The sequence below is a fragment of the Opisthocomus hoazin genome, chromosome 7, assembly GCF_030867145.1.
Source record: "Opisthocomus hoazin isolate bOpiHoa1 chromosome 7, bOpiHoa1.hap1, whole genome shotgun sequence".
Taxonomy (NCBI): Eukaryota; Metazoa; Chordata; class Aves; order Opisthocomiformes; family Opisthocomidae; genus Opisthocomus; species Opisthocomus hoazin.
In genome coordinates, this window is record NC_134420.1 from 60,719,667 (window position 1) to 60,741,714 (window position 22,048).

Genomic DNA, 22,048 nt, shown 5'->3' on the forward strand with positions numbered 1-22,048 from the left:
TCACTTTCAAGTTAACTTTCTGGAATAATAATCTTTTTCTTGCACTATATATTCTGAGAATTACCTTTCCTGCACTTTGCAATCTGTTGAGGGTGCAAGAAAAAACATGTGAAAGAGAAGATGGTTTCTGTAGTTTGTATCAAGGAGGAGGAGGGATGGACAGAGGGAGGGAAGATGAAGCAGGGCCTTGATGCAGCTCTAGCGTATGAATTTGATCAGTAGTCCACAAGAAAATGGATTATGGGGAGATATGCACAAGACAGAAGAAAATACATGGCATTTATTATTCCTGTGGGATTTTGGGACGTCCAACTTAATTTGGCAGGGTATTATCAGCCAGTCAAAGATAGTGGTGGCAGCAGAATTGGGTTCGGGAAGTGGCAGCTGTCCCCTCTCCTTCTGCCGTGTTTGTGGCTGTGTGCTTTGGGGTTTGTGGATGTTCTGGGTGCTGTGCCTATTGGGAACCCAATTCCATGCTGGTGGGAGGCATTCGCCCCAGACCACGACCCCAAACTCAGCTCGCAGAGGTGGCTGCGTCCCTGTGTGTGCTGACTTGAGAGACGGGGCAAGTTCTTCCATAAAGTTTGTAACAGCAACAGCTGCCTGCATTGCAGGGACTTGCCCATGGGCAGTTGGGAGGCAGTTGTGAGGGCCTGGTCCATGGCGCCTCTTTTTAGATACTGTTTTCTCTGCAAATATTTACAGAATCACAGAATCACAGAACCATTTTGATTTCTTAGAGAGACATCAGGCTGAATTCTGGAGGACTCAGTGCTGTCGGGAGGACCCTTTTCCCACCACACCACTGCTCTGTCACGTTACCAGGCTGTGAGTCTTTCAGAAACCAGATGTGAGCTGCCAAAATAGCAGATGATGTTTCTGCTGTGCTTGCTGTAGTCTCTCATAACACTGGTGTTAATCAATCAGGCTTCGTGTGCAGGTCTCAGCAGCACAACTCAATGTCCTCCAGCCCTTGTCCCACCTGACTGTGTGGTCTTTAGCCCCGCAGAACAGCTAAGGAGACCCTGACTGAGGGCCATGGGGGTAGGGCTGGGTAGATTTTACCTGTGATGGATGCGGGGGACATCTTTCACTAGATCAGGTTCCTTGAAGCCCTGTCCAGGCTGACCTTGAACACTTCTAATGATGAGGCATCCAGAGCTTCTCTGGGAAATCTGTTTCAGTGTCTCACCAGATGCTGAGCAGGGTGAAGAGCAGAAGCCTCCAGAACCTGCACCATGAGAGCATAGTCCCTTGCAGAGTCCATAAGGAAGTGCAGATTTCTTGGGTCTTCTCTTTGCTGTAGGCAGTTGTCTATGAAACAAAATATTTTTGTATCTTCTGGTACAGATCCACAGATGCTAATACACTCTCCTTGCTGTTGGTTGTTTCTCTGGATGGAGTAGCAAGCAGATAGAAAGTTCCAACACCTCTGGAAAAATTAGGAAAATTACTAAGCTTTCCTTTTTAAGCTCTGGGAAGTTAGAAAATGTTAGAACTAAGGCTGCATAATGAAGCCTAAAACGCAACTGTTTTATTCATGTGGTACAAGATTTTTTAATTACTTCATCAACCCCTATAATTTTTGTTGGAATTCTGCCTCGTTCATTTCACAAGAGAGACTTTCCCTGAGTCCAATAAACCCAGTAGATCTGTTTAATGTAAATTTGAAATCCAGTGAATATAAAGCTGGTAAATTTGATAGCCAGTTCAAAAGCCTCTCTTTTTCCAGCAAGGGGGGCTAGAAAGGCATTTAAGTACTTGCAATACAGTAAAAAATATATATAAAGTTAATGATGTTTTTCTAGGCATTTTTCTTTTATAATCGATAGGGAAGTGGGAACCAGATTGAGTCTCATTTCTCTTCAACTTTTGACTTTGCAAATATGAAATGCTTGGTTTTGGTGAAGAATCAGCATTTGAAAACTGTTTGGCACAAAAAAGACCACTGAGCATGAGGAGCTGGGTCACTGGCCCAGGGAAGCTGTAGCCCTATGGGCGAGACTTCACTGCTGTGGAGAGCGCCTGATGTCTGGGGGTTTTCCTAAAAGGCTGTATTAAATTTTGGGAATATGACCTTCTTATCTGTGTATCTTACCATAAGATTGTTTATTATGTTTTTGTCTTTTATGTAACTAAGTATTTTCATGCTGAAGCTTTTCTATACTAGGCTTTACTCATGTCTGTCTTCTGCTAACCTGAAGGGTATTTTCATAAAGGCATCTCCTGCTTGCCTTATCTGGCTTACAAAATTGACGCGCTGCGAGCAAATACTGTTTCCTGGACTACTTATTTGGTGTAGTAGGGAGAAATGTTTTTCAATCACTTTCAGCCTTTTCCCCACCTCTCATAAATCTAGTGATTTCCAACTTCAGTATGTTGCTTGGCTTACAGCCCGTGGAAATCACTGCTCTGTGCTGTGCTGAGGAGGTTTACTACACCCGGGTGCTGTTTCGGGCAAATCGTATCACTGAAATAATCTTGACATACTTGGAGACCGCTAATCTGTGTTCAGGACTGCTTTTAAAAATGTACCTGTTCGAATCGTAAATAAAGATTGTAGTGTTAAATGGTGTCCTGGCATGTTTTGAATTTGACTTCTGAAGTCGTAGCCTACCAAAAAAAAAAAATCGAAGAGGGAAAGATAAATAAGTAAAAAAAAAAATATTCCAGTTTCACCAGTGAGAACCCTGAAAATATTACATGAATTTTGTTCAAGTGGCTATACTTGCCTTACCTTGCATCTGCACAATTGGATACAGAGGTCTGACTTATGTGAGGTCCACCCATATCCCAAGCTAATAAAGCAGAAGAGAGCTTTTGTCCTAAAGCTGTATGGCCATATTAGCCGTAAAGGTTTGTCTTTGCTGGTAGGGTCCACCTAATTGTGAAGGTTGAAGCTCAGATGCTCAGTAATCATGGAGCAACAAGAGCTGTATCGGCCAGGCTTTCTGCAGGGTTTGTTGGCGCTGGGGCTTCAGCTCGGTGCCATTAGGAGATGGCTTTTAGAAAAGGGTTTGCTCTGCACAGCCTTCACCCATCTAATCTCTCAGGTGAAACTCCTACAGGAGAAGAACTGACTGCCGCCAGAAGGAAATCAGTCTCAAAGTCCTTGAGGGAGAGGAACGGTCGGGAGCCAAGCTCTGCTTGGACCTTGGCCTGGGGCTTGCTCCCAGCCAAGAGCGGATCAGACATCTGCTGGCTCTCTCCCTCTGACTGAGGACTCTCTGTGTAGCCTTGGGGAGATACAATGCTGCATTAGTTGATCAAAGCATATCTGTAAACTTTTTTGACAAACATGAAAGCTATAAAATAGATTATCTCTGTCTCCTCCTTCCTCCCCCTCCTCCATGAAAACCTGAATTTCTTCTAAAACAGGCTGTGTTCGTGTCATTGTAGCATTGCCAAGTGCTGTGGAGGATGGGGCAAACCTTGGAGTGCAACTCCTTCGCTCTCGCAGGGCAGCAGGACCACACTGGTGCAATGTGCTGGGAATGGCAGCGCAGCTGGGTGAAACTTGTGACAATGCTCTGCACCCCACTGTGGTAAAAATAAGAATATGACCTCATGCTAGGGAATCCAGTTAAAAATAAAAAGAATGCAAATTGTCTTCTGTTAGAAGAGCTGCATTTTAAACCAAATGGTTTTTCAGATTATGTATGTTTCTCTGTTTCCTGAAACAAACCTGTAATCATTTTATTTAAGTATTTATTTTTTTTAAGGATAGGCAATAAAGGGATTTTCTTTCTTCTGTGTATCCTGCAAAGCCCTAAAGCAGTCCTCTTCCATCTAACACTATCAAATGGAATGTCTCTGGCTGTATTTGAGACCCTGGCAAGGGCAGTTTGCTCTTCCTGCATTAAAGTCAGTAAAGATATTTTGCTGGAAAGGGGGAATGTGTGATCTGAAGATTTTAGAATAAAAACAATGTATTACTATGAGTTATATTATTATATTTTATCTGTCAGAATTAAATGAAAGGAAGACTTAACCCTAATTGAAGATGACGATCGACAATATGGGAAAAAAATCCAGTCTGTTGTGGGCATCCTTTGTGCTTTTATCCCTCTCCCATCCAAGCTGTCACTACTTAATTCAAGTACTTCTCACGAGCGTTAGATTAACTGGCAATAATGAAAAAAATAGTACATTACTGTGGAAGACAGTACTGAACAAGACAGGTCTTAAAAGAAGACTTAAAATAGTTTTCTAAATTTGAGATAATTATTTCCTTTAAATATTTAGATTGTGATTTGTCTTTTTGACAACCTGTAATGAAATCTAATGTTGTACTGCATTGACTTCAGAACCTGAAATATTCATGAGGTAGAGCTCTGAAGAAAAGTCAGACCACTGCTGGAAGTGAAGCCATTAGCTGAGAACAAGTAACTAGAGTTTGCAAAAGTGATAAATCTGTTTTTGACATCAATAACACTTTCTGCAGGTGCAGAAGGAATGTTTTGTTCTTTTCATATTATGTCGCTTAGTTTGAGTCTACAGAAAACAATTTTTAGAGCTGATAAGCCCTTAAGAAATGTAAATGCAGAATGTTTAGAGGGTTTTATCTCTTACAAATAAATGCTATTGATTAGAGGCTGAGATTTTCCCATTCTTTATTCTCAAAGGATAGACTTACGAAATAATGCAAAACACAAATTATTTCAAGTTTATAACTATGGGTTTCTTGCTATTGATGTGGTCTCAGTTTTCATAAATCTTGACCTTCTTACATGGAAGAAGTGTTTTATTTGCTTATTCAGGAATTTAATAGTGTTTTCAATTTGTTTTTTAAAACCTTATGCATCTATGATTATAATTTTTATTAAAATGCAGATTATGAGAAATTGTAGGTAAAAAGTTGATGATCCAAGTAAATTGGATTAGTATCAGTTGCCATTCTAATATCTAATATGTACATTAGGAAAGTGAAGAAATGTGTGCTAACTGAAGTAGTTTCTTAAGTGTTTATATAGTGCTACCTCTAATGTAACGTAAAGGCTGCATTTAATTGCAGATCAGCTGGTGGCTGATGTGTCTCAGTGGTTTCCTGCTAGTGTGAATCAGCTTTTCTCTACGCAGATAACTTTATTGAAGTACACAACAAACAAAATAAGATTTCTTTGTAATGCATAAGCAGAGGCTAACACCGGTAACTTTTAAAAGATGCTTTAAATCAGTTTTTCTTGCCTTTTAAATCTGTCCTGACTGCAAGTGAAAGTGCATCTTTCTGCTTTACTTGCATATGGCAGAGCTGAAGAATCCAGTGGAGACGTCAATTTTTTTTTCTTTAGAGGCAGTGAAAACATAAGAAAAGGTTTTGTGTGAACCGATGTGTGGTGTTTATTTGCGCATGGTATAAAACACGTTTAGCAAAAGCAAATCTTGCACCTAAATTGGTTCCTTTTGTCCAACGGTGCTAAACAAAAGCTGAAGACTTGTTAGCGTACCTTGTGTGATGAATTTGAGTTTGTCCATTGCTGGCTTTTGTAGGATGGTAGCTGTGACACGGAGATGAGACTCATCGTAAATGTTCTCCCATGTTCCACAATCTGCTTTGCTTCCCTTGCCCTCAGGGGTGTGTTACAGGCAGATCCTCAGCATGTCGCTGAGAAGGTAAGGTGGTGAAACACTGCCCAGCTCTTATGCCCTGAGGTGCCTCGATTAATTACCCTGCCGGTTCCTTTCTTTGCTAGTTCGTGTTCGGCTGTATCTTCAGCTTCTTAACTCTAGGTAGGTCCCATGGTGTCACTTTTTCAAACTGCTGTCCTTGCAGTAATGTTATGCTACAGAAGGTCGTCTTTATTCTCCTGACTTTTGTTCACAATGTTGGGGTTTTTTTAATGGTGTGGACTGATCCCAGCGTAATGTGGAGGAATGATAATTTGTTAAAACGTTTCCTATTGATTTCTGTGTCTGTTCTGAACTGTAAAGCATTTACATTGATAGCCCTCTTCTGGGGAAAATTCCTCTAATTTATTGATGTGTGAAAAATTTATTCCATCTTCCACTTAAGCATTATTCGGGAAGATCGTTTTTAACTGGTTGATTTCCAAGCTCTTCTACTATCTGCTGGGGGAAAAACCAGTAAGCTGAGGGTTATAGTTTGACAGCTACAGGCAGGTCAAGGGCACATGCTTATAATTTTGCTACAGTAATTGCTGAATAATTAGCCACAAGGAACTTTCTGAGATTTTTCTGTTAAGATCGTTTTCTTCTCTCCCATTTTGTTAATGAATACTGTGCACCCAGCTGTGAGGCTCTGAGTGATGACTACTATTATGGATTTATCCTTTCAAATTCTGCTTCTAATTTTAGGAAGTTGTATTCTTTGTCTTAAGGTTTCTAGTGGTAAAACTGTAAAAGGACAAATTATTCCTCAGCGAATGTTGGGAAATACAGTAAGAGGATTTTATAAATACTGGACTACAATAGCTAGTTATATTAGTGAAGGGAAAATAATACTGTTCACAAAAATAACCATCTGTAGTCCATATATAGTAGATGAACAAATATTTTAATTACAATTTTTTTATTAGAATGTTTTAGCAGTGGTCTGTTCTCACAAGATGATACTTTACATTCCTGTGACTGTGGTCTCTTTTGGATCATCTGTCTCGTAGGTTCCCAGTGCAGTCCCGAGTATGGCACATTAGGCAGATGTGTGGGATAGAGATGTCTTCTTCCCGTTTCCTCCTACACGTACATACCTTGTGAGGACATGGAAAGACTAATCTGGTCTGTTCAGATTACTTACTGCGAGATGTACGTGATTCTACCCAGCTAGGGCATCTCCTTGTAATGCTAATCACTCTTATCTTAAGTACATGCAGGAGAGTAGGGCTTGAGCCGAGAAGTTGTCCTACCTGTTCAGAGACTGTATGCACATGTACATATATAAGCTTATAGATATGTGTGGTATTGTTCCTATAGCTATCAGGTTTAAAGATTAGATGTGATTTCTTGTTCCTCACAATAAAAGCTTTCCAGCTAAAAAAGCATGTATGGTGCCTGCGCTTTTATCCTATTATATATACTATTATAACAAGATGCAATTAGAGGATTTGATGTAATAAAGGTGATTCCTTTAGTGTTCAGCTGGCACCAGTTTTGCATTCCAAAGTTTCATGTGAAGCAACTCACTTTTACAGTTTTAAATGTTGTTAAAGATTTCTGTCAGGTTTTCCCCTAACCACACAAAATAACAAGATTGAATAGGATAACATTATTTTGGGCTTTAAATCCACTTGCTTCTCACAGTGGAAAGCTCTAATCTGGTCAAATCAGGGTCTAGCAGACCAGTCCGGTATGTACCAGACTTCGTGATAAGCTGTTGCCCATGTGTTGTCATTGTCCCCAGGAGACAAGCCTGGAAAGCCGCTGCTGTGTTCCAGGTGCGGTGCAATGTTTTGCAATAGAAAAGTGGATGGAGGAAAGATATTTAGTCTGTGAATTACTGTTGACGCTAATCTCAAACAAAGGAGCATGGCCTGGTGTTGTCAAAGGAAGCTAAACCTGCTGTTTCATTTTCCCGTTGTCCTCTTGCACAGAAAGTCTTTTGGTCTGCAAACGACTGCTGATGTTACGCCACAGAAATTGCTACAAGGAGAATGCTTGGTACTTTCGAGATCTGGCATCTAAGCCTGGTAAAGGGTGTCATGGCTGCATTCCCCTGTTCAGGGGCCACAGCGAATTGCTCCTGTTCATTGTGTGAGACGTTTTCATTTTAAACTTGGGTGGTTGTTGCTCTTCCTAATTCTCCTTCTTCTCTCTGTTGCTGTCGGTTCAGACAGACTGTATCTATCAAATAGGTTGGCTGGTTGACTTCTGTGCCCTGGACTCAAAGATGCATGAAATGAACCAAAAAGGGAGGACAGGATTTGGAAGATGCAGGAGATGCTTGCCACAGCGCACTGTTTTTCTGGGCTGTGAGAGGTTCAAGCTGAACAGATGGCATTGAGAGAGGTGAAGCGGGGAGGTCGTTTGAAAGTTAGTGGCAGTGTGACTCCCAGGGAGCCTGAAGAAAATAGTTGAAGTAACTCAATTACTTGCATGAGATCTCAGCGATGATGTGGGCAGGTGAAGGGGAGGCTGCCAAATGTGTACCGAGTGACATGTGCCACATCTGACAGTTTTGCAGAGTTAGTGGAGTCTGAAAAATGTTGGCGTTTATGGGTGGAAAAACGTTTCTGGAAGTGTAGCATAATCAGTGTTCTTACCTGCTTGCTAATATGCTGGGTCAAATCCCATCTATAGTTCTTCCTATCTAAATTCAGCTGCGGGATTGTATTTTTGTTTACTTATTTGTTACTAAATGCTGTTCTTAAGTTTCTCTCCCTTGGTGTCGTGGGCCCTGTCAGCAGGTGCTGTGTCCTGCCGTAGGGCTGGCTGCGTGCTGGCGGTGGAGAGTTCCTTTCTGTCCGTGTGCGGGTTTCCTAAGGCTCTGGTAGCGGTGCTGAAGTTTGTAGTGATTGCCAAGGAGCGTAAATACTAGTACCAATCAATTCCAGGAGAAGTGCAGAGAATTATATACTTACTGATCTCTCTCAGTGATGGAAAGTATTCCTACCAGTTGAGCTCAATTCTGGCTTGTTGGCACAGTCTACGTCTTTATACTAGAAGAAGGGCATTTCTGTGTGCAGGTGATGCTGCCGTTTCCCTGCCATCCTTTGCCATGTTTTCCATCGTATGGGTTATCCTTAATTTTTGCAGCAGACCGCTGCTGGATTTGCCATCCCTAGAAGGTTTAGATTTTCTTTCCTGATGTCCTGCAGAGTGTCTCAATTCAGGGACAGCTCTGGCCAGGACTGTAAGGTGCCACTTTTAATGAGTATTGTAATAGTGTCTAACAACCACACCCCCATAGTGCTAGGTACTTTCCAGACATATAACACACAGAATATATCCTGAAAGTTTTGGAAGTACTTCATGTACAATTTTGTCCTGTTACTTGGTGGTCCAAAGAGTGTAGATTGAATAAGTTCAAATCTGTTTCCCAGTCTTTCCAGAATCAGTACCTAATGTTTCCACTGCCATAGTCTGAGCTAGGCAAGACAACCTCAAAATTAATGTCTACATATGGCAAAGGCAGAATATATTTAATGAAGTAGTTCTTCCGGGGGGAAAATGCCAAGTCTATTTTAATTTTAGCTTTTAAAATTTGTATTTTAGTAGTGTGTGGAAAACAAATGAGTAATACTTATACAACTTACTTAATTTGAAAATTTACAGGCATTAGACAATGCAAAAATAAACACATATAGTTTCCTTTTTGGAGGGGGGAGGGCTGTGTGTGGTCTTCCTCCCCAAGAAAAAAAAAAAAGCTATTAATTCTGACAAGGCCCTTTGATTTCTACACCATTAATTTACAGTTCAGATTTAGGTTTTCCACCAGGTGAAAGCTATAGAAAATAGTATGCATTTTAATATCCTTCCTCCTAACTAATAGTTCAAGTATGTCATCTTGCTTTAGCCTACATACAGTGAAAAAAGATTGAAATCAGTCCTGTAAACAGCGTACACGTCCTGTTGTTGGCTCTGCTTCAGATGTTTCTTCACATTTGGCAAAGTTAAAGTAATAAATTGCTGAAAAACTGGAAGATGCTCTGGAAGCAGATTAATCATCTGACTCAGTATTGTCTTTTAGTTTGCCACAAGAAATCTTTCCAATCTATGAGATCATGGATTAGCTGGTTGGAAAATTTAGAGAGGCATGAAGAACATTCCCTCTTTTTGCTGCCTTCTCTTTGAAACCTGTGGAATGTCAGCAAAGCATAAATGACAAATGACTCTTCTTTCCAAGCTTTACCACAAATATGTATTACGATGAAAATCAGGCATCAGAATTGATACCTCCTCATTTTATCTAATTTTAGACATTGTAGGTGGCATTTATCTCATGAGATGTAGCTTTGCATGTTTGAGACAATGATTTAGACTTGGGTTATAATCCATGAAAAGAAATGAACACTTGAAGAATGTGATTCACTTCAGATTTCTGAAAACAGGTTACATAAATTTTGGTTTCAAAGTCCTTTTCCTTCCCATTGATGAAAAAGGAGGCAATTGTTAGTTCTGACATGCTATCGATGCTACCGATCCAATGCTTCCAGGCGAATTGTTTGGACTTGTAGTCTCCTTCATATGCTTTTCAAGATAGTGAGCATCTGTGGGTTTTGTGCAGGTGATAGTTAGCATCTGTGGGTTTTGTGCAGGTAGATTGCAAAGAGGTCACCAAATCTAAGTATATTGACACTGTTAAAGAGTCATTGAATCACAAAAAGTAACATGTAGTGAAGTAATGATATTCTTAATATATTGTAAAGACGTGCAGTAACAGTTGTGTATTATTGCTGCAAATTTCTATTTATGTGGATTTCTTTTAAAAGCATGTTTTTATTTCCTTGGATTCACCTGAGGTGTTTTGAGGATCTTTACATCGTTACTATAAAGCTCCTGTCTCTCGGTTACAGTAACCACACAACCAAAGCATGCTTGTCACCCCGCTGCGGCGTGAGTGCACGCGTGGACGTGGATGCTGCAAGAGACGCTGCAGCCCTGGGCTGGAACACCCCGAGGTGCGGTGGTCGCTGGCCTCTGGGCACCCCGCAGCCGCCTTCCGCCGAACCCCCCGTGTCCCCCCCAGCCCCCTCTGCGCAGGTTCCTTGAGGACGCGCCTTATCCAGGGGAAGGCCATGGAACTAGGTGCTACAAAATGTGTGGTCACTTCAAATTTAATATTGCCTTGGGAACAGTAATAGTAAGATGGCTCTACTCAGAGTCTAAATTGCATTACAAGTGTGTGCTAAAACTTTCCTCGCAAATGTTCTGTGCTGTGAGGGTGAGCTGTCTCCCGCAGAGGCAGATCACAAGTTGGGCTAACAATATAACTTTTGCTCTTGTTGGCAGAGTAGGTGACATCTGTTGTGACTTTGTTGTTGTTTGGTTAGTTTATATCATTAATTATTTTTTTGTTTTCTGGTACGATACCACTGTGCTTACTTGGTTGTGTTTAAGTTGCAATGTTATTGCTCAATGTACTCGATGCAAAGATCTCAACGGCAAGAACATTCCATCCTCTCCTTGCGTAACAAACAGGTTATGCTTACTTTATAAATGAATTTTGCATTCGTCAGAAAACATAGCTTTATTATATTCTGTGTCTCTTTTCTAGCTTACTGGCCTATGCATGCAAAGGGGAGGCAAAGTGAAGTCTGGCAGGACTCTTGTCTTCAGTTGCAATCTTACTGAAAATTGTTACAAACTTTGTTCTTTTCTGCATCCTTGGAAGGGGGTTGCATCCAGTGTGGTAACCACCATAAAAGAGCAGGTTGTAGACTGCGGCAAGGACGAGGGTTACGTTCATGAGGAGCAGGAAGAACGCTGATGGCGGAAGGCACAGACGCGCGGTGTCCAGAGGAAGGGTTTGCTGCTGCGTGTTGGTCAGCAAGGGTGTGAGGGGCAGAGTCACAGGGACAGCTGGGAGAAGGGGGAAGAAGAAAGAGAGATGTACATCTTAATAGTTATTAGTGGGCGTGGGTTTTTTGTGGGACTGTAAATAAACCAGTGCCACTGATTTACTACTTGAAGATTTATGTTCAAGCAGAAGGACTGTATCTACACACTTAAAAATTGGTGAAATTGATACTTTAATGAGGATGTTTTCTTTTGTAACAAGGGCTAGATCATTTTATCACCAACTGATTTCTCCCTGGGTTTCCTTCTCTGCCCAGAATTTGGGAATTGGCTATTTTTTGTTGACTGCATTCAGAAGAAAACTGTGCTGTGCCGTATAGAGTTTGGCAGAATGGCTGAAGGTTGAATTTGGCTTGTATTGGTTAAATCAAGCTTTTGATGTGGTTGCCCATTGTCCAGTATGCTAATCTAGGTTATTTCCAGCTGAGTTAAAGCGTAAAGTCGTTAGAGCAGCGTGGGCCTTTTGTTTGTACAAGGAAAGGTTAAGTTCTGCAGGCAGCTCATGCTGCTGCCAGCACGGCTGCTCATCCGAGCTGGGGGATTAATTACCTGCAGCAGCTGCAGGACAGAGTCCTGGGCTGGGCAGGGGTCTGCTGAGGCCCAGATTTGGAAAGCTTTGTCGTCAGGAAAGTTTTTCAGCATTTTTCAGGAACTAGAGTTCTGGTTTAGTTTGTCAGAACAGGGTACTTACGTTACCACTGTGTTCAGCCTAAAAATATTCTAACGCTGATATTTGAAATGTGCTCCGAAAATCTTAGAATTAACAAGCAATTTAAACTATATTAACCTGTAGCTATTTATGGACTGTTAATATGATGATAGTCTTTATTTCTGAGCTGTTTCTAATTCAGCTTTTGGTAACCGCGGATAGCTGTTGGGGGAGGGAGGGGTAAAGAAGCAAAACGCAGTTTACGAACAGATTTCGAAAACAATTTCTATTGGAGTGGTTTAGAGATGAATAGAGGGTTTTTTAGTTTTACATGCAATTTTTCCCCAGATCTTTCTGTTTAAAAGTTTGTATATATTAACATTTTTGGACATGTTTTTAAATGTGCTCAGAAGCTATTGTTTTCCTCTTTGAAAATTCAACACTAGTTATTACTGTGCACAAGCCGTTTATTTAACTTTCATTTTGTGCCCTTGTGCAAAAGAAGTGTAAAACTCTGGTTTGGAATGGAAGATAATTAGGTACACAAGAAATGAAAACAAATACCAGCTTCTTCACAAAGAGAGAAGAGCTTTGACAGAAGAAATATGTGCTGTGGGCTCACATTAGGAATGAGGGAGAAGTAAATTACGATTGTAGATAGTTGCATAAATATCAATTTTTGCTAAACTGTAATTTATTAAGTCTTCAGATGAAAACTGTAATCCAATCATCACTTGACTAATGTTACTTAAAATGATCCAGTAAGTTAATAGCCAACTTTCTGTAGGTTTCAAATTCAGCTCGTTAAATAAAACCTTGCAATTCTCTTTAAAAACTGCACAGTTTTTTTTTTTTCCTAATAGATACTGACTTTGACATCTTTGGCATTGCTTTTGTCTTCCTTTCTTCTTCTTTTTCCTCACTTAATATTCTAAGAAATTGCAATGTTTCTATTTGATAGGAATTGGAGTGGAAAGAAAGTACTCATTTAGGAAAAATATTACTAGTTTTGGGTGGAAAGCATGTGTAGCCTGCATCGGGGAGTTGCAGGCTTTAAGATTCTGTGGGTTGTTTCCGAATAATGTGTGAGTTGTATGCAGAGTAATGACCCTTTCAAGAACTTGCAGGCTAAGAGTATAATTACTGAGTAATTCTGTATTTATTTAATGTTTCTATTTCAGTCAGAAGGAGTGTTCTCGTAAAGCTGCTGGTATAAATTAGGAGTTAGCAGATGGAGTTAATATCTATTCTTCAGTCTGTGCACAATAACTTGAAAAAGTGTAAGCCTATCTGTTGCTTATATATATATCTAATGTATACATTCTGTCATGTATGTGAGAAGGAAAAATCTGGAAGGGTGTGGAGCACATCAGAATGTATAGCTGTCTACCTGAACACCTGCCAGTGCCAGAAAGTAGTGTTGAGCAGAACAGTGAAAGGTGATGGGTGATCACTCCAGTTCAGACATGTAGAGAGTTGATAATGGGGCCCAGTTAGCACTAAGTAGCCCTGAAGCCAACCTTATTATCACATTTTACTTAGGTACTCATTTATTTTTTTATTTCTGTCACTTCCTTTTAGTCACTTAATAGCTTTCTTCCTCAAGACATCATCAGGTCAGAGCAAAACGGTGGTTTTACCTGCCCCCAGTTATATAAGGTGTCAACCTGATGAAGTTCAACAGGGGCAAGTGCAGGGTCCTGCACCTGGGGAAGAACAACCCCATGCACCAGTACAGGCTGGGGCTGACCTGCTGGAGAGCAGCTCTGCGGAGAGGGACCTGGGTGTGTTAGTGGATGACAGGTTAACCATGAGCCAGCAGTGTGCCCTGGATGCCAAGAAGGACAATGGGATCCTGGGGTGCATTAAGAAGAGTGTGGCCAGCAGGTCGAGGTAGGTTCTCCTTCCCCTCTACTCTGCCCTAGTGAGGCCCCATCTGGAGTACTGCGTCCAGTTCTGGGCTCCCCACTTCAAGAAAGATGAGGAGCTGCTGGAGAGAGTCCAGCGGAGGGGTACAAGGATGGTGAGGGGACTGGAGCATCTCTCCTGTGAGGAGAGGCTGAGGGAACTGGTCTTGTTCAGCCTGAAGAAGAGAAGGCTGCGAGGGGACCTTATAAATGCCTACAAATATCTGAAGGGTGGGTGTCAGGAGGATGGGGCCAAGCTCTTTTCAGTGGTGCCCAGCGACAGGACAAGGGGCAACGGGCACAAACTGAAGCATAGGAAGTTCCGTCTGAACATGAGGAAGAACTTTGTTAGTTTGGAACAGGCTGTCCATAGAGGTTGTGGATTCTTCTTCTCTGGAGATATTCAAAACCAGCCTGGACGAGGTCGTGTGCAGCCTGCTGTAGGTGACCCTGCTTCGACAGGGGAGTTGGACTAGATGATCCCCAGAGCTCCCTGCCAACCCCTGCCATTCTGTGATCCTGTGATTCCTTGATGGTTATACGTTGTTGATAATGCATCTTTTTCGACTCTTTTACACAGATGACAGTGCCTCTGCTGCAAGCAGTATGGAGGTAACAGATCGCATTGCCTCTCTGGAGCAACGTGTCCAGATGCAGGAAGATGACATCCAGCTGCTCAAATCTGCCCTTGCTGATGTGGTTCGACGCTTGAATATTACGGAGGAACAGCAGGCTATGCAGAACAAGAAAGGACCTACCAAAGGTTTGCATTTCAGATATATGTAAAATAGGTTGTGCAATTCAATGAGTGTTTTATATGTATTAAAACAGGTTATTCTTTAGATCTTTGAAATACTCAAAATCAACAAATCAAACTCAAAATACAATACGTTTGAAATTTAACCTGTTAAAAAGAGCACATAAAAATCCAAGTGGTTAAATCTGTGAACCTTGTACAGTTCCCATGAACCAGCGAAGCCTTTGCATATTCTTAGTACTTCATCCACTATCTACATTTAACCATGGCTACCACTTCCTGACTTTTGATCAAGATTAGTTTATAAACTCTTTAGGGAATGCATCGCATTCTGTGGGTGAAACTCTAGTAGGTTTGGGATTTTTTAATCCAAAAAATTAATTAAATTTAAATAAGGTGTAATTTTAATTTAATTTAAAACGTCCTAAGTGTCTTTGGATGGTGCAGCCATGGCCAAAGACAGAGCTGTGAGCTAGCACAGAGGTGACATGGCCAAGGAGATGGTTGCAACAGCAGCTGCTCAGCTACGAAGGAGAGGCCGAGCTCTGGTTGGTGCCTGGCCCTGTTCAAGCATAGCAGATCCAGAGGCAGGGAAGTGACAGGTGTGGCAGGCTCGGCACTGTGCTGGGCTGCGCCCATTGCTTGCTCTTGGCTCCTGCTCTGCAAGAAGGGATTTGTTTGTACACAAATCCGAAAAGCTGGAGTTGGACATCAAGCACTTCGCAGCAGTAAAGGTTGATTAGAACCCAACCGGTGTGATTTACTGCAGTCTGTGAGGCTGCAAAAGCCTGGGAGACCGCCGATGTGCCGCTTAGTAGGAATGCACGAGGTATTTTTGGGTAGTCTTAGGAGTAAGAGTGGTGGCAATCTAGATGTGGAAAGTAGGTATGGCTGACTTCACAGGCTCTCTGTTGTCTGAATCAAGAAATTGCTTCTTTTGAGGTCCTGACATGTATTAATATAAATTAAAAAATTAATTGACATTGGAAGTGTGATATGCAATTATGAATTCATAATTTTCTCAGAAATTAGACTTCCTTTCATTTTGGTTGTATATTTGTGAATTTGCAACAGATATTTACTGTTAGGCATTGATGTAACAGAATAGGTAAGGAACTACTTAATTTGCTGAACAGAGATGTCACGTTTGTTTTAATATTTTGTGTCTGGAGATGCGGAAAGGAGAAAGGGACAGAGTTACAGAGCCAGATTAGTTGATCATGTATCATGCTAGTTGTCAGACAGAATATGCAGTAAATGTCTGTGATCTTGTTTTCTTGTTCTCTTCCCTTTCTGTTGTATTCTCCTCATTTTGTCTTGTCTGTTTGATTGCAAAAAAAAAATAAATAGAATATCAGATAACTTAAATGTTACTAAAGATAGCCTGCGCTTCGATAAAATGTTCCACCAAATCTGGTTGTACAAGGGATTAAGAGGCTTTATGTTGCCTGTAAAATAGATATTATCTGATGCGTGGAGGAAATAAAGTCTAATAATTATTACTGAGTTGTAAACAAATCAGTTCTTCTTGCCTGCTAGCTTTATGTAGCAAAATACAGACTAGATTTTCATGGATACTGTGAGCAGAGTTGAACTCTAAATCAGGAGATGCTTTCTTGGTCATGGCAGATCTTTAAAGCCTTTGTTCAATGTACATTGAAGAAAAGCTGCTGTAAGCCTATCCCTCTGCCTTTTGTGGCTAGTTTGGGGTTTTCTGAGGATTTTGGGGGGTTTTTTGGTTTGTTTTTGTTTGTTTGTTTGTTTTTGGTTTTTTTTAAAAAATGTGTGTATGGGATGGATACTTTTTGGTATGTGTGTGAAATGACAGCGTAAGAAGTTTTACTGTGATAATGCAAGTGGACGGCTACAAATGACAGTTGCTTTTCCATTACAAATTACTGAAATGAGTCCTGATAATTGCCAACTAAATCCACCTCACTTCTGGAAAAAATTGCTACTGTAACAATTTATGTAAAGGACTTTAATTTTACTATGTATCAGTTGTATCATTAGTGTATGGTAAGCCTTATTAAACACACTCTGCAGCAGCAACAGAATCTGAAGCATCCCAATCATTGGTTTCTTCTGGCTGTTTCGTCAAATAGATCACCATGTGAAATGTATTGTATTTTTCCTATAGTAGGCACAACTACTTTATAACGAACTGCATGCAATTACTTAGCATAAGATTAAGCTGAATTTCAGTGTTTTAACTTGGAATAGTATTACAGAGGCTTCTGATGGAGACTGTTAGGAGAGGGGTTTGCTTAGACGTGGACGTGTTTGACCACTTGTGCTGTGTGACCTTGATCCGTTTTCTTTCCGTTTATCATTTAATGACTAATTCCACAGTTGGAATTGCAAAAAGCAGAATTTGATCTCACAAAGTGACACAAGAATCTCGTCCGTGCAAACTTGGGTTTGAAGCATATTGTGTGCTGCTTCTTTCATTTGCCTGATAGATGAAGCAGGTCAGGGTTAAAAGTGTGTGTGTCAGGGGGAGGTTTGTGCCTCTGGAAAAACAGGATCCCCAGCATACTGTTTAAAGTCTGGAACAAGAAGGTTCATGGGACAGAATACTACATTTTTGTGAGTACCTCAGATTTAAAATTGATTTAAAGATTTCAAGTTTCAGGCTTTCAAACCTATAATGGAAAAAAGCTTGAGCTTGTTTTCAGTCTCTGTGTGTGTTCTTGCTCTAGACTTGAGCTATGCGACTGAAGAGCAGTGTACATCATGGAAAGTGAACTGCTTATCCTGTCCATTTGTGGAGCTCCTCCACTAATGGTGTTCTGGGTTTTCCTTTGGGTTTTTTTCCCCCCTTCCTTATTTAATTCAACTACTTGGCGGAGTTCAGTATGGCTTCCTACCTTTGTTTTACTTGTGTTTGTTGTTCTTTCCTTTCGCAATTATTGGTTTGTTTGTAAACTTAACAGCCCTATTAATCCTTAGATCAGAGCATGATTAAAAAAGCTGCTGCTGAGGTTGATAAACATGTCAGTACAGGTAAGACCTTGAAGCAACAGAACTTCCAGAATAAACGTTACTGACAAAGCAATAATACCAACGTGTTGGAGTTACTGACTTCTAACAGCAATGGTGCATTTGGGGTTGTTTGATTGTTATGTCAGTTACCACTGGTGCGAACTAGCTGTTGTAAATAAAACTAAATAGCTTCAGAGTGACTAGTGGATTGATTGAATAATGTATAGTTTTTCTTTGTGCCATGGAAGAGTTTCATGGTGTTGCTTTCTACACTAGCTGGCCACAGGGCTAGACCTTTAAATCTCTAGTTTCAGAGCCCGCAGTGCTGGGCTGGTGGAAGCAAGCCAGAGCTGAAGCAAAACCTCTGTTAAAAGTTGCAGGATTTATTCCTGGCTGCTGCTAGTTTCAATTTCATAAGACTGGGAGAGTAAACAGACTCCAGCTAGTTCACTCCAGCTACTTTTAAATTGACTTTTTTATATATAAGTGTAAAGAAGGGAAATATTTTAATAATTTATTTAACTTTAATTGTTGTTCTAATTTGTGAGCTCAAAGCCTCATTGAAGTTTTGTGAGGTACAGAAATCTTGTCAGGAAACAAGTCTTCCACAACTGCTCAACTGTAGCTGTCTGTGATTCTGTAGTATGCAACAGAATCAGTTTTATACATACAGATGAATAACGGCATTGCAGCAGTTAGTCAGGAAACAAGCAGCAGAGCATCCAGCACAAAACCATAGGAAGAATATAATTTGGAAGAATGAATACTGTAGAAGTAAATACGATTGTGATATCTGAATCCCTTAATAAGAAAAAAAAAAAAACAAACCTCAAAAGAGTAGTCTGTTAAAGTAGATCATGGAAGCCAGGGCTGGAAGGCACCATGAATTCATCTGGATCTTGTTTGGCCTTTCCTTAAAGCTTCCTGGAAAATCAGAGCACCCTTCCTCTTCCTATCCGTGGTGAGAGTGGTAGTGTCTCACCGTATCGATCTTCCATGGTTATAGGCTTGCAGATCCTCAGTGAGCATGGAGAAAATTTTCTTCATTATTTTTCTTTTTTTTTCTTTATTGACTTGTTTTTGTGCCATCCTTCAGTCTTTTAAGCTGAATAAGCCTCATTCCTCCAATATTTCCTTATGGGTTGTTTTCTAAATTTCTCTCCTCTGAACAAATAAATGATGAATACATAACAAGTAAGTGTTTATTCTAACAAAATTTCAAGACAAAGTTTGTCTTGATAATTGCATTCCCTAGTAGGCTGCATTTACTGACCTAATCTTGTCAAGGCGCAGGCTTTCACATCTGTCATCTTTTGTTCAATATGTGAAAACTTCAGGTGAACAAGTCCATAAACGCTTGCCGTCAGTGCTACAGTAAGATGGTATAATATAACCTGGGACTGTATGTGTTTGTTAATGTTTCAGTTTAACTTTTGAGATTATTTAGCCTCAGCAGTTTTTTTTTTAAGATTTCATAGGCATTCTCTCTGCCATCCTTGCCAAGTTCAGTGAAGTTTTATCTTGTGTTCCTTAAGTGACTTGTGACTGCTGCCTTCTCTCGGGTGTTGTTTCTCTGAACCCAGAGACTTTTGGCATCTGTAAAAGCCGGCCTGCGATACAAAGTTCTGTCAAATTTCAAGCGACTCAAGCTTTCATCCCTGCAACAGAGAGAGCACTAGTCATGTTTGTGTCTCCGTTTTCAGGCTGTGGTCTGCTGTTGCTTTCACGTTTATACTCACTGCTTGCCATTTTAAACACTGTTTGTTTTTGCAACTAATTTCTAACGTACTTGAATGGGTCTTTTCTGTTGTTCTAATATTAATTACAAGTATGACATGTATATGCTTTTTTGAGCCAACGTTTGATCAGAAGAAAGTAGGTAGATAATGTCAGTGCATAATATTCCGCTGCTTTCAATCCCTTTTTCTGACTAAAGAATAAAATTCCTTTGTCAAACATAAGCCCACAGTCTTTGAAAGAAGACCTTCTGGGAGGAATAGGGATTTCTTAACAGATCATTTTCTTGTGGAAGACCTGCAAGAACGTTGAGGGGTGAAGAGCAGGTAACCTGCCTTCATTTCCAGCACTCCTCTGTACACTATCCAGGTGGGCAAGAGACTGATGCTCTTCTAAGACAGCAGGATTGTTTTCAGTGGCAACAACTACCTTTGCACTTACCGGTAAGCTCCTTGAGCTAGGACAGAATTTTACAGATGAGAGACGTTATTGGATTGTGTGCTTAAGCCACATGCAGATGATTTTCTTGGTATGATTATTATTAATAAAAATAACAGGAATAAAATTCCTCCTTGTTAAAACCCTCGTCTATGGTGCATTTGGCAATAGTGAAACAAAAATGGCATACTACATGGATTCTTTTAAATATTCTAATGTTGTTTGCTGGGGACAAAAAAAAAAGAAAAGCAGATGAAAACAATGATTTTGGCTTCCTCTTGTTTTACAGCAAGACCACTGGTGCAAACCCTGCCTCTAAGGACTGCGGTTAATAATGGCACTGTGTTACCAAAGAAACCAAGTGGCTCTTTACCTTCCCCATCAGGAACCAGAAAGGAAACTGTATCGCCAGCAGCAAAAAGGTATTCATCTATCGGAAACCTTACAATTGTGAAATTGGAAACATGGTATATCTCCTCTTTTAAGCTTCTAGAAACGTAGTTTTCCTTACATGCAAAGCAACGGTCTAAATATTTTGTTTGGAAAGAAAAAGAGAGATGGGTTTTGTTCTAAGTGGCTTTAAGTTTTTTTGTTCTAATTAGAATTAAGGTTATTACCATGAATATTGAAAGAATGGGCAATGCTTGGTTTACTGGTTTGTGTTATTTTCTTACTACAGCAGCCTCACATATAGAGAATAAAGCATTTCTACTGTGCTGTTGCACAACGTGACATGGAAAGTAGTGCAAGAATTCTTCCAGTAGCTAGCAGAAAATTTATAGTATGTAGAGAAACTGTGCTATCAGTACAAATCAGTATATTACCTTCGGTTTTTTCCCACTAAAAATTATCATAGAAACTGCATGTGCAGTGTTAGAAGCATCTCAGGGAGGAGGAAAATTCTATGCCTAGCACATATTTATGCAAATTAAAACATCCATCTTTAGATATCTTACCATTAGCATGTATTGAATTTCATTTAAAAATTGCTGCTCTATCTCAATTTGCTTTGGGTGTGTATAGTTGTTTTTAAGTGGGCTACATGTTTTGTACATCTAGGCTGTGAGGAAAGCAATGGATTGGGTGCAGCAAGTTCAAGTTCCATGTGACAGTTATTGTGGTCCTAATCTGCTCTATGGTTTGCCTGTAAAAGATAATAGTGTGGTTTGGGGTTTTTTTTACATTTGTTTTGTGTTGTCCTCAGCTTTTTGTAGTGATGATGCTGTCAGCTCTGAGGAGCGCAAGTGGTGGAGAGGAGAGCATTAACCTGCTAAGATCTGAGGTCTCTTTTGTAAAGAGATTTTTTCCTTAAAGGGGAGATAGTGGCCAAGGATATGCCTCTCTTTGTTACTATGTTAAAGGGGACGGATTTTCCAAGAAACTTCAGGCTTTGTTATTGTAGAGCAGAGAGAAGCTATAGCATGCACAATTAAAATTGGAAATTACCATATTTGTTTGTGTCACACAAATGAACTCCTGTGAGCTCCTGTGAACCGGAGCTCACTGCAGCTGCAGGGTTTGGCAGGTTTGCCTAAATCAGCCCTTAAGATAAGAGGAGGAAGGCAAATACTGTATAGGCTGTTCCATTGTCAGAATTATGTTATCGGAATTTTGAAAATGGGTGAAAGAGCCTGTCTTTTTTAAAAGAAAATTTATTAATGTTTAAAAAGGAGTACTATTTTGGATATGCTGAATTTTTAATGAAATTATATTCTGGACAATTTTTTTTCTTAATAATTCTTGTCATTTCATTCTTGCTCATCCAGTTTCAAGTAGTAATTACAAAATACACGAGAGAGCGCAAGCATTGGCACGCTTCACGTGTGTACCGCTGGTGTGATTCCTGAGTCTCTGCACTCCATCTCTAAGGTTCAGCATAGGACTTTCTGCCCCAGAGCAGGGTGGATGAAATGCAGGTCAAGATCTTACTCGTGCTTTGCCTGTTCGGAGAGTCCTTCGCGTAGTTCAAGTGGTCCATCAGGCATTGCCTGCAGCCCGTAGGCATCTTCCTAGCTCAGGATCCCTGTAGATAAGTGACACTCTGCAACCCTTCTGCCTGACCCATTTGCGGACTGGGTGCCCTGGGTGCCACTGGGAAAGTCC

At 40.5% G+C, this 22,048-nt stretch overlaps 1 protein-coding gene across 2 annotated transcripts in view; it reads left to right on the forward strand.

Moving 5' to 3' along the window:
• Positions 1–22,048, forward strand: part of EML1 (EMAP like 1) — a 92,160-nt gene that overhangs the window by 14,959 nt on the left and 55,153 nt on the right. For both annotated transcript variants that reach the window (XM_075426506.1, XM_075426507.1), the window contains exons 2-3: positions 14,609–14,791; positions 20,235–20,367. In XM_075426506.1, coding sequence (XP_075282621.1) covers positions 14,609–14,791; positions 20,235–20,367 — 316 coding nt within the window. The remainder of the gene's footprint in view (positions 1–14,608; positions 14,792–20,234; positions 20,368–22,048) is intronic.